The sequence below is a fragment of the Nuphar pumila genome, chromosome 4 (genome assembly GCF_984573655.1).
Source record: "Nuphar pumila chromosome 4, dmNupPumi1.hap1.1, whole genome shotgun sequence".
In the NCBI taxonomy this organism is placed as follows: domain Eukaryota; kingdom Viridiplantae; phylum Streptophyta; class Magnoliopsida; order Nymphaeales; family Nymphaeaceae; genus Nuphar; species Nuphar pumila.
In genome coordinates this window covers 29,267,232-29,288,864 of record NC_143252.1, presented here as the reverse complement: position 1 = coordinate 29,288,864, position 21,633 = coordinate 29,267,232, and the positions used below count along the sequence as shown (strand labels likewise).

The following is a 21,633-nucleotide window of genomic DNA, read 5'->3' as shown; positions in this document are numbered from 1 at the left end:
AGTCCTTAGTTGTATTCAATTGTTTCTTGCATACCTTTCCTTGCATCTTGTAAAGAGTACAACATCTCTTTTCTCTGGCCTGAATCAATGACCCGCTGCTGAGTTTCCATTGTCCTTGGCTAAAAACACTGCTTTTACCTTCTTCATCAAGCTTTCCTACTGAAAGAAAATTCAACCTCAAGTCTGGAACATGTCTGACATCCTTGAGCACCAACATGTACCCAAGACTGGTCTGGAGATCAATATCTCCAATCCCTATAATTTTTGACATTCCTGTGTTTCCCATTCAGACAACACCAAAATTACTGGTCTGGTATGTACTGAAATACTCTCTCTGTGGTGTGACATGGTACTAGGCTCCTGTGTCTATGACCCAATCTGTATCCTGGCACACACAGATACATGGATCATTAGTAGTAGACAAAATCACAAGCTCACCTTCAACTGTGGTTGTGGTATCTTCTTTGGTTTCTGATGATTCTGTCTCTTTCACCTTTTTCTGATTTTTTTTTGGCTCTTTGCACTGATTCTAGAAGTGTCCTTTCTTTCCATAATTGTAGCAAGTGATGTCCTTCCTTGACCTGGACTTGCTCCTATATCTGCAGTCATTTTTTTTGTCCTTTGACCGACCCCTGTCTTTGGATGAACTCACCATCAATCCTTCACCAGAATCTTTATTTGGTGATGGTCTTTTCCTAATTTCATTTGAAATGAGTGTACTTGTGACCGCTTTCATATCCAATGCTTCTTTTCCATAAATTATGGTTGTCACAAGATGCTCATAAGATTGTGACAATGAGGTTAGTAACAACAAAGTTTTATCCTCATCTTCAAGTTTAACATCCAGACTAAACAGACCAGCAATAATCTTATTATATACAATAAGATGGTCAAGAATGAGAGTACCTTCCTTCATACGAAGACTATAAAGTTGTTTCTTGAGGTGTAACTTGTTGGACAAGTTCTTGGTCATATAGAGGCTTTTTAGTCGCAACCATAATCTCGTCGTTGTCCTCTCTTTCATCACGTTACACAAGCCTTGTGCAACCCTTGCTGTGCAAGTAGAGCCTTCACCCTTCTTTACCATACGGAGAAGTTTCATTTACCATCAAACCTCTCCACCTCAAACTTGGAGCTAACTGACTTGGAAGACATGACTTTCCACGAACTAGCTCTGATACCACTTGTAGAGTAATGAGGGTAACAAAAATATTCGCGCGAAAGCAATATAAAATCTAATAAAGACACAATCAAATCACAACACAAGGGTTTACGTGGTTTGGTCAACACGGCCTACATCCACGGGGCACAAAGAGAATAATCCACTATAATACGAATAGAGAGTACAATGTAGAGAGTACAACGTCCAATAGCTTTTCCAAAGCTAAAGAAAATAACAAGAAAGAAATCACAAGAAGAGAGGGATACAAGATTACCTCTCGGGTGCACAACCCGAGTCAAACCCCACACCACAACCAACGCCTCTCTCTAAGGATCAATGCGTGGTGATGAACCTTCTTCCTTCCTCTTCTTCTCTCTATTCTCTCTCGCTCTCTTACTCCTCTCTTTGCACGCTGCACACAGCACTCTGCTCTTCTCCCACCAGCACACAGCCTCTGCACCCCTATTTATAGATGGCATAGAGTCTTCTAGATGTGAGCCTTCTAGACTCATTCCAAAAACCGAAAGGGTTTTGACCCTTCAACTTCCTGCATTAATGGGAAGTGGGTGGCTATTCCACTTTCCCACACCATTAATGAGGGATAGGGTTGGACCCAACAATTTTGTGTGGCATCTAAGTTGGCTAATGTTCATAGGCATTTAAGAGATTAAAAGAAACAAGCAGTGGGGGATTTGCAGATTCGTAAAGATCAGATTCAGTTAACAACCACTAATCTGAAATCTTACGTAGATAACGGACTTGAGAGGGCCATTGAACAGGAAATCTCTCTTGCAAGATGAACTTTCTGATATTCTTCAAATGGAAAAAGCCAATTGGCGTCAGCTCTCTCGGTGCCACTGGCTTCAAGCAGGGGATCACAATACATGATTCTTTCATCTTATGGCTAATAGGAACCATCAATGTAAACAAATCCATTGGCTTCAAAAAGAGGCATGAAAATATATTCAGAGAAGCTTCAACATACTTTTTGACTCTCTTCTCTAGATCTGCTAACTTCCTTCCTTTATTTGATGGACCTTCAGTTAGCTCAAGAGAGAATGCAAGCCTTTTGCAGCCTATTTCTAACAAGAAAATCAAGGGGGTGGTTTTGGATTTAGATGGTGATAACGCTTTTCAGGTAGTTTTTTTACATCGTTTTGGTACATTTTTTCAAAAGAAATATGTGTGGTTGATAGGGACTTCTTCTTGAAAGGTCATATATTATCCAACATTAATGTCACTCACATTATCCTCATTCTTAAAGAAGAGGCTCTTACACTTTTTCTAAATTTTGACTTATTAGCTTGTGTAATTTTTTTATTAGATAATGGTATCTTGTATGTCTCCTATTTGTCAACGCATTATTTCTGATAACCAGAGCCTTTTTAAAAGGCAGCAACATTCAGAAGAGTATCTTGTTGGCCCAAGAACTCCGGGATTCTATGGCTCACAGTAAGATTCTGCCTGTTGTGTTTAAAATGGATCTTGCGAAGGCTTATGATCGAGTTGATTAGATTTTTTTTAGGATACTCTGGGGAGGTTTGGGTTTGCAGCTTCTTGGGTTTAGTGCATCATGAAATGCATCTCTTCCCCATCTTTTGTAATGGTTATTAACCAGAAGTTGCGGCCAATATTTCAGAGTAGCAGGGGTATCTGTATGGGTGATCCTTTATTGCCTTTCTTGTTTCTTTTGGTAATGGAGAGGCTTAGTCAACATCTGAATATGGTTGAGAGGGAAAGCTTTCTTTTCCCTATATCGATCAAAGGCTTCAGTTGGAATCACTCCCTCTTTGCAGATGATGCTCTTTTCTTTTTGCAGGACAAAAACCAGTCCATATGCAATTTTATGGCTGTTTTATGAGAATTTGAAGTGTCTTCTACCTCTCTTTAAAGTTAGACTCAAAAAATCTATGTGTGATCCCTTGGTGTCCAAGTTTTGCAATAGATTGGAGAGTTGTAGTAGTCTGGTCTTTTCCATGACTGGTAGATTAGTCCTTAATAAATTTGTCCTTGCTTCTTTCTCGATATACTGGATGTCTTGCTTCCTGTTACTTGGAGAAATTGATGAATAAATTTTTATGGTTTGATTCTTCTTTGCATCATTTTTTTCATTTGCTAGCATGGGATAAAGTTTGCAGCCCTACAAAGGAGAGTGGCTTTGGTATTAAGCCTTTATCTAAACAAAATTTTGCTTACCAAGAAGGGATGGTTGGTCTTGTAGGCCCTTTCTAATCCCTGGGTGAACCTTGTTCAGCATAAATACCTCCTTTAGTCCTTTGTATGGTTTTCCAAAATCATAGCAAGAGGTTCTCATGGTTGGAGAAATATAATTAACAGCATATATAGCATTCGGGAAGGCATCTCATGGTGCATTGGCAATGGTCACTCCATTAAGTTCTGGTTGGATCCATGGGCTGGTCCTAAACCTTTGATCGAATATCTTGGAATGCCCATCACTAAATCTCTTATTCAGATCCTCTTTCCTCTAACTGTGGTTGATCTTTACTCCATACATTTCTTTCAAAATGTAGACATTTCTCATAACGTCTAGGGATGGCAGTGGGCGGGGGCGAGGGACAAGGTCTCCACCTCCTCCACGTTTCAAAATCTGGACCTTCATCCCCACACGGATTTGGATTTTAACCACCATCTCTGTTTCATGTCCTCCATCCCCGGTCAAAACAGGGTAAGGTGTGGCCTTATTTCCCCTCGGTCTATTACCATCCCTAAAGAAGGATTGGGGATGGGGTAGGGCAGGTAAAGGCAAGGATCGAGATGGGGATAGGGGCAGGGTGGGGGAAAGTGTAAGCCCATCTCCGCACGAGTTTTGATTTTAACCTCCATCCCCATTTCAGTATGGTCTCTGAAGCGTTGAAGCCATCAAAAATTCAACAACAAATAAGTGCATCAGGCCTGGTTAGTGGCTTTTCAAGTAGCCATTTGGAAGCTATGGCATTGGCAAAATGCTACGTTTGAGAATTTTAAGTTGGAAGTTCCTCAAGTCCTTCAAAGTTGCAGTAGAGCCATCAGGAAACACACTCTGTGTATTTGCAAGAACTCAATTCACCCTATCGTGCGGCAGTGGCGCTGTGATGGTAGATGGAGGCCTCCCCCTGCAGATTGGCTCAAAATCAATACCTCAAGTTGTTTTAGGGAAAGATGGCAGATTGGTTTTTCGATGCGTGATCGTCCGGGAATGTTCCTTTCTGCAGGGTGCCATCTTAATAATTCGCAGATTTGTGACGGGATACTCTAGCTAGGTGACAATTATCAGTAATCTGCCTATGAACTCGAAACTACTTGGAAAGCTCATATTCAAGAACTCAGATAGAGTATGAAAAACAGAGGAAGGCCAAGAGAACAGCTTAAGCAGATTGCTGATCTACTAAATTTTAATATGTCAAAGTTTGTGGTCATTCCTAAGGAGGAAAATAGTCTGGCTCAGTCCCATGCTATTTTAAGAGGTGCCTACCATGATCATATTTGGTATGATATGAACCCAGACTAGGTTCCTCTAATTTTGTCTAAAATTTTCATGAGAAATGATCATATTGTACAGTTAATTTGACGTGTTTTCTTAAAAACCTTATAATTTTTTATATTTTTTTCATGTTCAAAATTATAAATAAGTGAATTTAAAAGATCCTTTTTACCCTTCGCACATGTAAATTTCCTCCTATATATGCAAACTTTTGCTCAAATATGTGTTTTTTATGCAAAACAATTTTGTTCTCAAATCTGAATCTCTACGATCCGATGTCGAAAACTTGTGTTTTTATAGATGTTGAAAAACTGAAACACAATCCTATAACTTTCATGTTTTAAGTTAGAACTGAAAAAACCATTTAGGGTTCTTGTTTCTAAGTTTTAAAATTGAAATAGAAACATGCTCTGGAAACTGAAATAACTGAATAATGGGTAACTTCATATGACATTTTGACCTAGAAAATAAAAGATTCTAGAAAAAATACAGAAAAACAAAGAAACTAAACAAAAATATATTTTCAATGATACTTGATTAGCTGAAAATGACAAACGGGTGTTGAGATACAACCCCAACAACGTTCCTAAAATTTGAGAAAGTCTGCATAAAATAGATGTGAACTTGAAGTTCGCATAAAATATGTGCGGTCTTTCTCAAGTCTGCATAAAATATATGCAAACTTGAGGAAATCTGCATATATTTTATGCAAACTTGAGGAAGTGAGAATAAAATATGTGTGAACTTTATCAAGTCAGCATAAAATATATGCAGACTTGAAGAAATTCATATAAAATATGTGTAAACTTTCTATAAAATATAAGCAAGCATAAAATATATACAAACTTTCTAAGTCTGCATAAAATATGTGTGGACTTCCTCAAGTCTGCATATATTTTATGCAAACTTGAAGAAGTCCACACATATTTTATGTCAACTTCCTCAAGTCCACAAGTATTTTATGTGAACATCCTCAAGTTTTAGGAACATTATTGGAATTGTATCTCAATGCACTTTCATCATTTTTCAACAAATCATGTATTGTTGGAAAGGTATTTTTGTTGAGTTTCTTTATTTTTTCTATATTTTTCTAAAATCTCACATTTTTTAGGTTGAAATGTCCTGTGAAACTACCTATTATTCGGTTATTGTAACACCCCGATCTAGAACCTCATGAGTCCGAGTTCAGTTGGTATTACTTCTCAGAGGAAAGAGTACAAAGTTTACACAGAGAAAACGTGGCTAAAAAAAAACTTTTCATTTTATTCTCATAATCAACTTTTTCCTTACAATGTTCATCATTCATAACAAAAGAAAAACAAATACATTTTATTCAATAACAAGGAAATGAAATATACCAAATGCTCTACCGAAAAAGGATAAGTTGCACACGTCCTGATTGTGTTAATACCTGGAACCTACAGTTGTAATTAATAAAATGGGGGTGAGTCTATAACCCAGTAAAAAATAATTATAAGTAAATAAACAATTAACTTACAACTACAGTGGGCTCTAAGTCCCTAATCTTAATTTAGTTTTCAACACACCACACAAGTTGATATATTTTAATTACCCCCCATTAACTTTCTCAAACACTCTCTCACAACAACTATCACTAGGTCGACTATACCGGTCATAGTCGTCTATGGGCGTAGCAACCCCGTATAACACCCCAATTCTACATGTTGGCCAGACAATGAACCATACACTCACAGTGGTCCCCGGACCATCAGGCACTGCAGTGAACCACCACGGAGACCCCCACCAGTAGCTAGTCGGGAGGTCAAACTCTCAATCTCGGTATGGTTCATGTTACATCCTAACCATGATGATTATCAACCATCCATGGTCCTCCAGAGTCCCAAACCAGTGTGAGTGTAACCCTAAGTCATAACTAAATTCACACGTTGAACCGCATTGTCAAATTCATACTTCACTCATTCTCTCACGAGTGATGTCGTGACTGATCACAAAATCTCATTCTTAATCTCATGATGACCTTAAGACTCACACCTCTATCACTTAGCACGCAATGATGTAGTGTCTCTACATCGTTAAATCATCGGCGGCCCACTCTCCGTGGTGGTTATACTCTGGCCGCGAACTAGGTAGCCCTTGCCGCAGGTCGTCACTTTCGAGATTTAAGGGGTCATGCATGCTGAACTCAAAATAGTCATTCATATAACATGAGTGAACTAAATGGAACTCTACTCTAAACATGGTCTCATCACAATGCATGATATTTAACGATCATATAAACATGTAATCACAATTCAATTCCTTCCTATCATGCATGACATATCACAGTTAACATGCATATCACAATAAACATGTATATAAATTAACTCATAATGTCAAGAATAGAATTTATGCATGTCATGGTCTCACTCAAAACTATCATGCTAATCACATAACATCTGTAACACTACAATAACAAGCAACGTGAAAAAAGATTTATTTACATCTAAAATTACTTATAACATCCCTTACCTCAAGTGTGAATGTTGTATTCTCACCGCAATCGAGTCTCACGAAGTTCTCACAGTGTGATCTGATTATTAAACCAACATAGTTGAATTAATTCATAAAACCTCTTACAAAATTATCAAAATACCCCTCTCATATTCACTCAAGAAACCTCAATTTTTGCATTACTAATTTGACTGAATTTTATGAACCAATGGATTCCCCTCTTCAATACGAGTCTAACACACCAAACCTCACTTGATTCTGAGTTTGGGGTGCAAAGATATGTCCATCTTACTGAAATGGATCTCGGGTATCCAAATGGATATTTGGTCATTTCGGATTTTGGGACAACTCAAGACTATCTTACGATCTGATCCGAATCCAATTCTGATCTGGATCCAATCTTTGTCTGCTTGGATCTAGATCCATTACCTATCTAGATCTAGAACAGTCAAACTGGATCCAAAATGGTCTAAATGGATCCAGAATATTCTAACTGAATCTAGAACTGTCTGACTGAATCCAGAGCCGTCTGATCAAATCCAGACCCGATTCTGATATGGGTCTAAGATTGATCCAAACTTATCTTGACCAATCAATCTAGATCTAGAGCAGGTACATTTCAAATTGGATTCGAACTAAGAACTGTCAGACTCGAACCGGTTCAGTCCAACCCAGTTTGGTTCAAACCGGTTCGGCTCAGACGGTTTGGTTTAAACCAGTTCGGCTCAGACTCGGTTTGGTCTGAACTGACCGTCATAAATCGGTTCGACTAGAACTGGTTCTTACTTTATTATTATTTTATTTTATATATATATTTATTTCTTTTTTTTTCTTTCTTGACCTGAACTCGGGTTCGGATCTGGGTTGGACCCAACCTGATTCGGTCTGGTCTGTGTCGGACCCAGACTGACTCGGTCTGGGTCGAACCCAGACCAAACAAATTTTTTTTTTTGGCTCGGTCTGGGCGCGACCCAAACCGATGGACTCGGTCTGGGTCGCACCCAGACTGACCCGGTTCGGTCTGGGTCACCCCAGATCGACCCGGTTCCCCCCAATAAAACTCTCAGACAAGGGGGCGGAAGGGCATCGCCCCTTCTGTCCTCCCCCTTCTTAAACAGAGGGGCCGACCCTCAGGGTCGGCCCTCTCTGTCCTTCTCTGTGGCAGAGGGGAGTCGACCACCGACATCGGTCGGTTGGCCGGTCGGGCCCCCTCCTCCTCCTCCTCTCTCTCTCTCTCTCTCTCTCTCTCTCTCTCTCTCTCTCTCTCTCTCTCTCTCTCTCTCTTTTCAAAAAAAAAAATCAGAAACCCGCCGGCAGCCATGGCTGCCGGCCCTCTTTGCTTTGACAAAAAAAAAATGAAGAAGAGGAAAATGAAGAAGGTAGAGGAGGTTTACCTTGCCACCGCCGCCGCCGGAATCCGGTAAGTTCCTCCTTCTCCCACTCTTTGTCGCTCCCTTTCTCTCTCTGTCTCTCCCTCTACCGCTCGTTGAGATGCGGTGGAGGGAGGCTACGTGAGAGCTTTTATAGCCCTCACGCAGGGTGAGGATAAGCCTCACCCTCCGCGGATTTTGGGGGGTGAGGTTTATCCTCACCCCCTTCGGAACGCAGGAAACCATTGTTTCCTTTTTATTTATTTATTTTTTTATGTTTATCCCCTTCGGCGACTTCGCCGGAGGGGGTTTATAGTTATTCCAATCTACAAAGCATGTTTCTACTTTGATTTTGGTACTCATAAAGAGAAACCCTAAAGGGGTTTTCAGTTTTAACTCAAAACATGAAAATTATAGGGTTGTGTCCCAGCTTTCAAAGTACTATAAAAACACATGTTTTCGACATCGGAGCGAAGAGATACAGATCTGAAAACAAAGAATGTTCTGCAAAAATCAATCACATATATAAGAAAAAGTCCACATGTGCGAAGGGTAAAAAAAGCCTTTTTAAATCCAGATATTTATGATTTTTGACATAAGGAGAATATAAAAAATTATATGGTTTTTAAGGAAACGCATCAAATTAGCCATACAGTACGATCATTTTTAAAAAATTTAATCTTTCAATAAACAGTGCAAGGTCTGCCTAACCCCAGAATTTTTTTGTCAAAAAAAATTAATAAATGAAGGCGCTTGTTTGGCCGTTTCTAGAGAAACATTGGCCCATATCTGAATTTTCAAATATGTGAGCCCTATCTTTGGAATTAGGGGCAAAATTTGGCCCCTAAATGGAATTCTCCATCAAAAATAGCGTACTCATAAAAGTAATAGTGCGGCATTATCTTTCACCTTATTGAAAACCACTATCTAAGCAATCACTTGACTGGAAAACAAGTCGAGCGACATGTTTGGCTGGTAAAAAGCTCGTTCAAACTTGTAATATAGGTTGGGCAAGCTGAACATGAACAATAGGTACTCGGTTCAGCTTGATTCGTGTAAACTCGTTTGGTAAAAAAAAAGTTATATTTTAGATATATTTTATGTCATATAGTATGCTTAGAACACATAATTGAACTATTTGGTTCACAAAAAATAGGTTTAGTAGTAAAATCTTATTGCTTCTTTCTTTATTATATCATATATAGTATATGTAAAACATATGATTGAACTATTTGGTTTGCAAAAAATAGGTTTAGTAGCAAAATCTTGTTACTTCCAACTCTGAAATAGTGCATTTTTTTTTAATCTTAATTCTTCCAACACTAAGACAATGCATTCTTTCTATAAACAAGTCATCTCAAACTCCGTCCCTGTAACTTGGGCCCATTTTGAGCTCGAACTCGGCTTGGCATTGCCATATAGTATACATAGAATATATGATTGAACTGTTTGGTTCACAAAAAATATGTTTAGTTGTAAAATCTTATTGCTTCTTTCTTTATTATATCATATATAGTATATGGAAAACATATGATTGAACTATTTGGTTTGCAAAAAATAGGTTTAGTAGTAGTAAAATCTTGTTACTTCCAACTCTGAAATAGTGCATATTTTTTTAATCTTAATTCTTCCAACACTAAGACAATGCATTTTCTATAAACAAGCCAGCTTAAACTCCGTCCCTATAACTCAGGCCTATTATGAACTCAAACTCGGCTTGGCTTGCCACAAGACTGAGTCAAGCTTGAAGCTGGGCTCGTTCTAGTCCTTTACCAGCCCTAGCAAACACCTTTGCGATAAAAAAAGGTATAACACTACCACCGTACTTTAGTTTGCAAATGCTAGGGTTAGATCGATGGTCACACGAGTTACAATGCGACCTTTCATGTTAGACTCTGAACTTTTTCCCAACATCATGAGAGAGAGAGAGAGTATATGGTGGTTTTGAATCATATCAAGGTTCACATGGAACTAGCTATCAAATGGTATATCTAACCGTTAGGATGTTTTTGACATAGTTTTTTTTACGGTATCAGAAAGTTTTAGCATGTCTAATACATAAAGATTGAATTTTTCAGATAGTGAAAAATTGACGCTTATAATTCTTGAAGATGAGGGTGGTCTAAAAATGATATAAAACATCATGTCGGGGTCGACTTTAAAACATCAAACTAGTATACAGAACATGCTAAACATGATCCAAAAGTTTGTTTTCGCTTTTAAAGACTCACTCTATGTAAATCAAGTGTGTGTATATATAGAGAGAGAGAAGACCATAACAGTGGATAACCAAATCATCCACTGTTATCACACTTTTCCGCTGTTGATCGCACACAGATCAGCAGCGAAAAAAAATCAAGGCATTAGCGATGGTCGTGATCACAATGCCCATTTTTTCATCCCAATGCATCAGCGGCAGTTGTGACTGCTGCTAATGCATTGATTTTGCCCAAATCGAGTGTGTCCGACCCTTGTTTGACGCTAGGGCTGTCCACCAAAGAGGGACGCATCTCTCCCTCTAAAGTGGTCCACCTCTCTCTCTTTCCTGCTTCTTTTCCTTCTCTCTTTCTCTCTCTACCCAGGCACATTCGTAGGAATCCAATCTTCCAAGCATCATATCTCTAACAATGAATTGGATAAGCTAGTTCTATAAATATGTATGGGCTATTTCATTTTAAGTTAACGAAGGATTAATCTTTTCTTTATCATTCTCAACCTGGCATAGGTTAAGAATCACGTCACTCTCTCTCAAACCCTAGGAGGGCACCACCCAAGAGGGACGTATCTCGCCCTCTAGGGCCGGTCATCCACTTCTCTCTCTTTCTTGCTTCCTCTCTCTCTCCACTCGCATTCCTAGGGATCCAATCCTCCAAGGATTGGATCCCTAACAGGAATTCATGCGGGTTTTAAAAAGCTGGACCCAAATTTGGTGCTAAGGCAGAAAGCTACTGAATATGAAACACTTTCTTTTCAAACCTTTAAGGTTTTTTTAAAATTTTTAGATTGGACCTTACAAGGTTTCTTTAGTAGAAAATAAGTTTAGAATCATTCTAGTGTGACATGTAGGCAGGTTTTTTAAGAGCTTCAGAAATCAAAGTCCCACAATGCATTAGAACTTGACAACTCAAAAATCATATTTTTAGATAAAAATAATATGATCCAAGGTTTGATGCTTAGCAAACAAACCATGTTGAACACATCTTTGTGGTCAGGTTGAGTCTATAAAGCTTGAACTTACGATTTTCAATTCAATAGTTTTGTGACTTCAATAGCACCAAACAAGTAGGGTGTGCTCAGCTATTAAAAACACTAACATTATTAGCAGAAGATACAAAATTAAGATGTTGATTAGACAACAAACATGCTAGACTACAAAGCATCCTCCGCAAAATACCTCAAAATGCATAAAATAAATCTTTGGCACCTAGCTATCGGGTGCAAAATGTGAAATTTGGAGATTGCTAGTTGGATCATGAAAGATGCCATCGGGCATTCTGCCATCAATGAGGAGATTATTTAACCCACTGGCTAATTAACAGCATTATCATCAAGCAACAATTTAATCAGACAAAGACCCAAGGGGTTTGGCATAGTGGGATGGGGCCTAGCCCGTTTGACGGGCAGTCTAGGTTCAAATCCCTAAAGCTTGGCAACTCCATGGGGTCGAGGGGTAAGCCCTCAGAGCTTTACACTGACATGAACATAGACAGTAAGTACGGCAGGTTCAGCCAGAGCAGCTAGGTCTCTGCGCCTAGAGTGGCTTCTCCCAGTAAAAAAAAATCAATTTAATAAGACTGATTTTTTCAAATAATTGGCAAGGACACTAGGCTTTAAGGTAATGGCATTCAACATTCAAAATTTTGAAAATATGAAATATTTAACAACCAAGTGCTTTTGGGGGCTTGGCCGAGGCATGAACCACCAGTTAGACTGACCACTTGGATCAAACCAAAGGATCAGGTGGGGAAGAGACCTGAAAGTTTAGTCATTCAAACGAGCCACCCTTGAAGGAGTCATAAGAGGGTCATATGATTTTGACTAGGATGAATCGCATCACGAACGAATGAGTGATGGGTTAACCATGGGTAAACCAACCAAAGTATGGAGACATGCAAGCGTTTGCAAACACCAGTTGCAGGGGACCAAAAAATTTCACTTCTTAGAACTCTCAATAGAAGCCAAAACTCAATCAAGCTAAGATCCATACAAACAAAAAAAAGAAAAGAAACATAGACCAAAGGAAAACACCAATTTGCACACACACTGAAAGCACAGCAAACTAGTCTTCTGCGCTCTAACCTGATATACAGAGATAGTCACGGTACACACGCCGAGTCCTTGAAGTACTCATGCTGAAGTGCACTTCGAGCAGTGATTCTTTTACTTGGTTCAAAACAGAGCATTTGCTGCCAAACAGACAACTGCCTGGTCAGACATCTTTAAATAACAGTCATTACAGATATTGGAAGCCAATCTAGGAGGATAACAACAACCAATGAGACAAGCCATAGACAAATTGATAAATCGGTCAGGGCTTTAGCATAAGGGTGATAACAAGAATTAATGCATGAGACTAGAATGTAGGTTTTGATTCAACCTCTGGTAGCTATCTTTCACAGTAAGGTCCAGAGGAAAAGAAAAAAGAATCTGCAGAACATCAGGGAAGGTGAACCAAATGAAAGCTTCAGACAAGAACAAAGGGAGTTCTCACTAAGTTTGTCGCTCATGGAAGTGAGAACTGGTTGGATGAATAGGAAAACATACAAATGAACTGGTCTACAATGGCTTCAAAGCCGTCCACTGGCCCCGCTATAAACATATATAAAAATATGCATGTGTTTATGTATGTTTAAATTAAAAAATTGTATGTTGACAAAATAACGCTCTTGAAAGTAGCTTACATCCTGAGATGTTCAAGGAAGCCACCATTAACACATAACAGGGTTCTTGCATGAGAAATGCCTTTAGGCCTTTCCCGGAGATGGTCCTCTTCAAATTTTTATAGATAGTTAAATAAGCTCATCGCACTTGTGTATCAAGCTTCACTTCCATAAATTCAGCAAAAAGAGATAGTTACCTTAAGAAGATCAATGCCAGCAGGGTCAAGACTTGGAACAACAGTTGCCAGATCCTACAAAAAAGAAGAGATCAATAAGGAACACCCACAAAAAAAATTGTGTTGTATGTTGTGTGTGTGGGGGTGAGAGAGAGAGAGAGAGAGAGAGAGATTTCACCTTTGGAGGCCATTTTGGAAATGCTGTTTTGTAGTCAGGTAACAATGTCACTCCAGGCCATGTTTCTTCATTAGGGGTACCCAGGACCCTTCAGAAGGGGAGAAAAAACCGAAAGAAAAAGTGAGCAATGTCAGATATGCACAAAGAGATCATGATCAATTATGCAGCACAAGATTAAAGGCAAAGGAACCTGAATATTTTAAAAAGCTCATCAATCTCAGAATCACCAGGGAACAATGGTCGTTGGTTCACCATCTCTGCAAAGATGCATCCCACAGACCAAACATCAACAGGTGTTGAGTAATGGCGTGAACCAAGGAGGATCTCTGGTGCCCTGTACCACAAGGTCACCACCTGCAAGGTCAATATCAGACCACAATTACTGAACCATTAAAGGAAATTAACCACCAAGATAAAGAATATGATTGGCTAAGAACTATTAACATGCAAAAGAATAACGTACATATCATTTATTTCTTGTGTATAATTCCCACGAGCAGGCAGTTTAAGTTGATAAAAGGCAATTTAATGGCAATCCAACTTTGAAATAACAAAAAAGATCAAATTCAGCCACTTCGAGTTTATGACAGGCATACTTCATGAGTAAACGTTCTCACGGGGATACCAAAAGCCCTAGCTAGTCCAAAATCAGCAAGCTTTAGAGCATTTGTACGACGATCTATCAGCAAATTTTGTGGCTTTAGATCCCTGTGAAGAACCCTGTGAGAATGGCAATAGGAAATCCCACGAAGTATCTGAGAAAGGAATGTCTGCATGAAAGAAAAGAAAAGAAAAATTAGTAAGAAGATGATCATGAACCAGTCCAGAATGTATTTAACATTGATGCATCTATTTAAAAATAGTAGCATCTGTTTATCATCTACCTAGAAAGGCCTTTATTTATGATGTTGACTCAAAATGTTGATATCGGCAAGCCATTGAGACATAGCGGACAAATGCAATCAAGTAACAAATAGGTGTTATAAGCAATACATAACGCCTGCAAATGTATATGCATGCAAGCGCTCAAGCATATGCACACATGTGAGAGTGTGCATGCTGAAAGAGGACGAGAGAACATGGTAACAAGAGATCAACTTCACTCACCACCTCTCTGTAGTTTCTTCAACAAGTCAACTCCTACTTCAGTAGTTGACACTTGACACCATTTTAATAAGCACTTCTTAGATAGTCATTGCCTGGTTATTTCCTATTCCACTTACATGGAAACATCCACAACATCTTTTAATTCTCGAAATACACAAACCAGTTTTTATTGAATCAACAGTCACACTACAACCATATTATATTTAATGAGTTATATGCTGACATCCTGTAATACATATCAATATGATATTTCATTATATGAGTAAACAATAGTCCATAGTATGTCCTGAAAAGGAGTAAATGTATGAGGATAAAAAGGACAAGTTGCCAACTTGGAGTAGGCAAGTACATAACATGGTGTGACAAATCTAAAAAATCTGTCATAGCATAATTAACTTGTGAATGATTGAAAATTTAGACAAATCACCACCCTGAACATGGATGAGGGCATAGTCAAATCATCAACCATTTCCATGTCATGCTAGATCCATGTTTCACTTACCACATTGTCAAGTTTTCAACTCGCATTCACTAGATGACAGATATACTTTCAACTTTGAGAGATCCATACAAAAGAATTGCTCAGCACTTACACTGGAAAACACCAGAGATCCCACAAAAAAACAAAGCTTGTGTTATGGGATAAAGATAATTATGTAGGAATAATTGAATGATGCACTAATGGCCATACAATGGAAATTCTTAATGACATCTTTGACAATTCAACCATTTTCCACATCATCAGGAACTCATTGAACTTATGATAAGGCTATCAAAATGATTTGCCGATGTCATCATTGCAAACTTTCAGGTTTCTACTCCTTAGAACAGTACCCACATGATGATAAAATAATCGAGCTAATAACTAACCAAATGTTCTTACGGTACACAGTCTATGGAGTCACAGGTGTTCCCATTTAAAAGGAAAATGTTTCAGATCGATGCCATACTCAAAGCACAGAGTTCACTAGCAAAGTAGTAAAGAGCACAGTATCCTGATGGTGCATAACTCAACATATTATTGAAAAAACATGAATCTATCACTCTGAAAAATAGCAGATTGTTCCAGCTGCAGTATATATTGACCATGTAAAAGAAAAAAAGAAAATCCTTTCTTTGTCCAAGTGACTGCCATAAAGTTCAACAGTCTGAATCTATAAGAACTGTATAACTATGACAACCAAAGACTTCAATGATGTCCGATGACGACATTAAATCCACATGAATCGGGTTCAAGTCACCTATGCAAGATCATGGTTGCCAGTTGAGGAAGCGGGAGCGGGAAGCGAGGCACTTTCAAAATTTTAGGAAGCGGGAAGCGTGGGACCACTTACGAGCGAATCGGGAATCGTCTCGGAAGCGACCTAGGAAGCAAGGGCGAAGCGAAAAAAATAAAAATAAAAAATACAAAAAACTGAAAAGTGTGGGGGAAGCGCGGTGGAAGCGTGATGGGAAGCACGCTTCCCATTTAAAAATGGTGCTTCCCCGCGCGTTTCAGAAGCGCGACGTTTCGTGCTTCCGAAGCGCGCTTCCCCACTTACCTAGGCGCTTCCGGTAACTCTGAGCAAGATAATGTAGGCGAGTTGGCTTAAACAGATGCCATGCTTAAATACATGCATATGCATATGGAGGTATGCCAATAAATACCTAAAACAGTGTAAAATCCACCACAAGAAATTTCCAACTTTTCATAAAAGAAAAAGAATTGATGCATAGGGGTCATAGTATTATCACACTGTCTACCACATACAGGTGTATTCCATCATAGGAAGGAAAGATCTCACCTACTTTTATTAAATGTGGGTTCTTAGCAAAATCCGGGCAAGAATCCATGTGCTTCTTCAGATCTAGATCAAGATACTCAAAAACTAAGTACAAGCTCTTTTCACTGTGCACAACATCCTGCAACCTGTAATTCACAACACTGTCAACAGTGAAGTCCTACAAGCACATAACTACATACACCTCAGAGAGTAAACAGAAGTTAGATATTGGAATGACGCAAAAAGAAGAGCAGAAAGTGAACCAAATTTGAGGCATTCAATTAAATAGATAAAATAACCACTAAAATATTCTACTGGAAGAGAAAAAGTTGGTCGTGCAATGTGCAACAACTGTCCAGTCAATTCATAAAGCAGAAGAAAATAATATTAGTCAAGAACATCTATAAAGCCAATGGTGAATGAGAGGCAAAAGTTCAAGAAACTGCAAGGAGAGCTTGTACAAGACAGGCAAGCTAAACAAACCAAGTAAATGGAGCATTCATGGTTGAGAAACTTATTTTCCTTACAAGCATTTATTTATTATTAAACAACAGAGGACAACTTGAACTCTCGATGCCACAGAGTTTGCAACACAAGATTGCCATTTTTCCCTTTCTTTAGAAGGATGAAAAGAAAAACAACCAGGTTCTTATTATATGTTTGTTTTCAAAAAAATACATAAAATGGCCACAAAACTAATCGAATGAGAAATTCCGAACAAGTGTCATAAATTCAGAATCAAAATTACCCAATAAAGCAACAAAAAGAATGCCCAAACAGAAACAACTATCACAACCTGACTATATTCCCATGCTGCATCTCTTTGAGCAGGGAAATTTCCCGTATCGCAGTGCTTGGGACACCCTCATCTTCCTGCTCAAGACGGATCTTCTTAAGAGCGATTGTCTCGTTAGTCACACGATCACGAGCCTTATACACAACTCCATAGGTCCCTTCCCCAATCTTCTCAACTTTCTCATACTACGAAAATTAAAAACAGTAAACAATTCTTAGCACATATACAGTAAAGGAGAACTTTTTTTTCAAAACTATTTGTTCATGGAAGCAGGACAAAAACTATTTTCAAATTACAGAGCAAATAAAAGCAAAAGTTTACCACAAGAAAACACTAACCTGCTCCATTAAGTCCAGACCTCAACACCGTATAGAAAAAAAACTAATGTCAAACAAAAATAACCCACACTGTTAGTGATAAAAAAATACTGAAAATGATATACTAACATAATAACACAATCAAAAGAAACATATTCTAGGACAATCTGTAAATTAAAATAATAATCACATAAAAAACCCAACAAATGCGGCTAATTCCACTCACACAACAACATTGCAGAACTGAACTCAAGCTCATTCACGAAGCAACACAAACAAAATCTACCAAAATACCATTGCAAAAAATCCACACATAAACATGAAAAATACAAACCACTGTAATTTTCCAATCATGTAAAATACACATCCGTCCATGAAGCATCACAAAAGAACAAATAAAATAAATGGTATTGACACTTAAAAATGATAATCAAACTAGCAAAACAAACATGCGAAACTCGACAAATTCACTGAGAATCAACAGCACACTCATTTCAAGTTAGAATGAAATATGGAAACAAATAGGAAACATCATAAATCCCCCCATAAACTTCAATCCGGTTCTGTAAGTCGCGCATTATCCAATGAAATGAAACAAAATATATAGAAATCAAAGCAAAACCACGAACCGAAGCCAGGAACAATAAACAGTCGATCATCAGAACTAGAAAAAAAAAAAAAAAAAAAACAACAAGACCATCCGCTCTAGAATCTCATCAGATTCCCGATAGAAAACTCCGCCGATCGACAATCCGACGCGCAATGCACACGAAGATCTCACTAATTAGAGCTCGACGACATCGACGGCCGCGAGAACCGCCGAGAGCAAGCAAAAACCAAATGCAAAACCTAAGGCAGACGCCTCCGATCGTCACTACAAGCGCTATCGGAGATTCAGCAACGGAGCAGGAAAGCCTAGATCGATCGCAGCCCCGGAGCAAAACACAAGCTAAACGGGGGGAAACAAGAAGGCATTCCCGTGACAACAAGAGCAAGATTCTTAACAAAAGAAAAGGAGTACGAAGAGAAAATCACAGAGAAGGATAAGCAATCGGAAGTTACCTCCCGATCAAACGCTCGAACCTCAGCCGCTCATCCGCCGCCGGATTCCAGCGGGTCTATGACGGCCGGACCGTGACTGTATGGTGGTGGCGAGAGAGAGAGAGAGAGAGAGAGAGAGAGAGAGATGGAAGGAACGGAATTTATAGGTGAAGGGAGAACGTAAGACGCAGTTGTTAAACCGTTCCCCGCTAATTTTGTTTAGGCCCTCGCTCCGTTCCCTCAAAAAAATTTGACTAATTTCTGACTCTCTAATGAGTAGGGGCGACTCCAATGGTCCAGCAACGGGAGGGTGGTGTATGTTCGCCCCGATGATTCACTGAATCCAGTCTCTGTTCGGGGGTCGAATGAACGTCAGGTATTCATGCACATGGGTCTCGTATTCCCGTGTAAGTTGACATAACTTTGCATCGGACTCTGGTGTTGTTGCAAAGACCTAATCATCCTTGCTTTTCATGCTCTGAAACGACGGTTCGAGAAGCGAACAAAAAGTCCTTCATTCAGAAAGTTTGATGTTAACTGTTTAAAGTGGAGACATTCCTTATTCATTAAACTCTTGTGTCAACTGTTGTAACAGTAGCTCCCATTATCAACCCAAACTTTGCCTTCGTCTCCATTCGAGTTTTCCGCCTTGTTTTTTACCTTGTTTTACAACACATTGTTTCCTTCTCGTGCCCGCCTTGTGTTACAAAACATTCATGTGTCTTCTCTTCATTTTTGCTGTCGTTAGGCATCATGGAAGAAAGCAATGATGCACAAACATTCCAACCAGTGCCATTAAGGCAGCTTGAGTAACTTTTCATCTCATCATGCTATCGATGAAGAAGGCATGTCGTCTTGTGTGCCATTAAGACATTGTTTGGTTATTGCAAGTAGATCTTGTTCTTACGATGGTTGGAAAGTTTGATGTTAACTATTTAAAGTGGAGACGTTCCCTATCCATTAAACTCCTGCGCCATCTGCTGTAATAGTAGCTCCCATTATCAACCCAAACTTGTCCTTCTTCTCCAGTCGAGTTTTTCGTCTTGCTTTTTACCCTGTTTTACAACACATTGTTGCCTTCTCGTGCCTGCCTTGTGTTACAAAACATTATCGTGTCTTCTCTTCATTTTTGTTGTCGTTAGGCATCATGGAAAAAGGCAATGATGCACAAACATTCCAACCAGTGCCATTAAGGCAATGTGAGTAGCTTTTCATCTCATTATGCTATCGATGAAGAAGGCATGTTGTGTTGTGTGTCATTAAGGCATTGTTTGTTTATTGCAGGTAGATCTTCTCCTTACGATGGTTGAAAACTTATTGATATTTGTAAGACGTTGGGACCTGTTGACAAGAATGCTTGTTTACAAATGCTAGGAAGGGCCTTTACCCCATCAGGTATCCTATATTGTATGCCAAACCCCTGTATTAGTAACATCCTCCCGTTTTTGTCAGACACATTTTTGTTAGTTAATATCGATTTGTTTGCTATTATGCTCAATTTCTTCCTTATCGATTTGTAATTTATTGTGCGATATATTTATCCACCTTTTAGACAGTATGATTTTGTATTGTCGAGTTGTAAGTTATTATGTTGAACTGCCGTATCGATTTTCAATATCTTACAAATCGATTAGTATATTGATTTATTCGATATTATATGTTTTGTAATATGTATTTGTAAGATATTTGTACACAGACTTTGAAAACGTGTGTGTGCAGAAACACATCGTTACATTCATTGGGGGTGATTTTCGCATGCATATCGATGTTCTCTCAGCGACTTCTATTGAACTCGCGTTATAGCCTCATGGATATAATGAGAGCGTTATCATCAACACACATGTACGACATGAGTATTCTATTGGCATGGTAAGCGACAACTCGATGCTCATTATAAGCAAACATCAAATTGCATATTGTCATTCATTAAATTGTTGCTTTGACTTGCTTAACCTTATCGGTATCCGTTGTTACATGCATCTTGATTAAATCATAGTAAACGTATGTGCTTGCTAACGCAAATTGATATATTGGTTACAAAACATTCCACTATCTTCTCTTCTTTTTCGTTGTTGTTAGGCATTATGGAAGAAAGCAATGATGCACAAACATTCCAACCAGTGCCATTAAGGCGGCGTGAGTAGCTTTCCATCTCATCATGCTATCGAGGAAGAAGGCATGTCGTGTTGTGTGCCATTAATGCATTGTTTGTTTATTGTAGGTAGATCTTCTCCTTACGATGGTTGAAAACTTATCGATATTTGTAAGACGTTGGGACCTGTTGACAAGAATGCTTGTTTACAAATGCTAGGAAGGGCCTCTACCCCATCAAGTATCCTACATTCACTCATTATATGCATTGTATGTCAAACCCCTGTATTAGTAACAGACTCCCGTTTTTGTGAGACACATTTTTGCTAGTTAATATCAATTTGTTTGATATTTTGCTGCAAACACAAATTGATATATTGCTTAAAACATTGTTGAGCTTATCATCAGGTTGTAATGAAGATGATGTAGCTCAATCAATGGAAAGATCTAGAGAATTGAATATTTATACTAATGATGCAACTGAAGAATTGAGCATCTGCACTAACGATGCACATGAAAATAATAGTGCAGACATTAGACCCACTATTGACTTGAATGTTCCAGTAGAAGAAATGCAATTCAATAGTGAGGTAGACTACGATTATTCCAGTTTAGGCACCGATAATGTACATGGAAGTACACTTGACTTGAATGTTCCAGCAGAAGAAATGCAAGTCAATAATGAGGTAGATTTTGATGTCAGTACACACAATAAAAGCGTAGGAACTGGGAATTCACATAAAATTACACTTGACTTTGTTCCCGTAGAAGGAATGCAGTTTAATAATGAGGAAGCTGC

At 38.7% G+C, this 21,633-nt stretch overlaps 1 protein-coding gene across 1 annotated transcript; it reads right to left on the bottom strand.

Moving 5' to 3' along the window:
- Window positions 1–12,641: 12,641 nt before the first annotated feature.
- LOC149839776 (cell division control protein 2 homolog A-like) lies at window positions 12,642–18,841 on the bottom strand. The gene is made up of 9 exons (XM_090004225.1): window positions 18,765–18,841; window positions 17,724–17,766; window positions 17,386–17,570; window positions 16,615–16,735; window positions 14,316–14,489; window positions 13,910–14,073; window positions 13,720–13,807; window positions 13,563–13,616; window positions 12,642–12,891 (listed from the first exon to the last, which is right to left on the bottom strand). Exons 2-9 carry the CDS (start codon window positions 17,730–17,732, stop codon window positions 12,802–12,804), a joined length of 885 nt encoding a protein of 294 aa, XP_089860351.1. The 5' UTR covers window positions 17,733–17,766; window positions 18,765–18,841; the 3' UTR covers window positions 12,642–12,801.
- Between the last annotated feature and the right edge of the window lie 2,792 nt (window positions 18,842–21,633).

Excerpts from the sequence above, each read along its gene's own strand:
- LOC149839776 (XM_090004225.1), bottom strand. Across the intron at positions 16,736-17,385 it reads CAGCATGGGAATATAGTCAG|GTTGCAGGATGTTGTGCACA; the intron begins GTTGTGATAGTT and ends TGTGAATTACAG. Across the intron at positions 14,490-16,614 it reads AGAACCCACATTTAATAAAA|ACATTCCTTTCTCAGATACT; the intron begins GTAGGTGAGATC and ends TCTTTCATGCAG.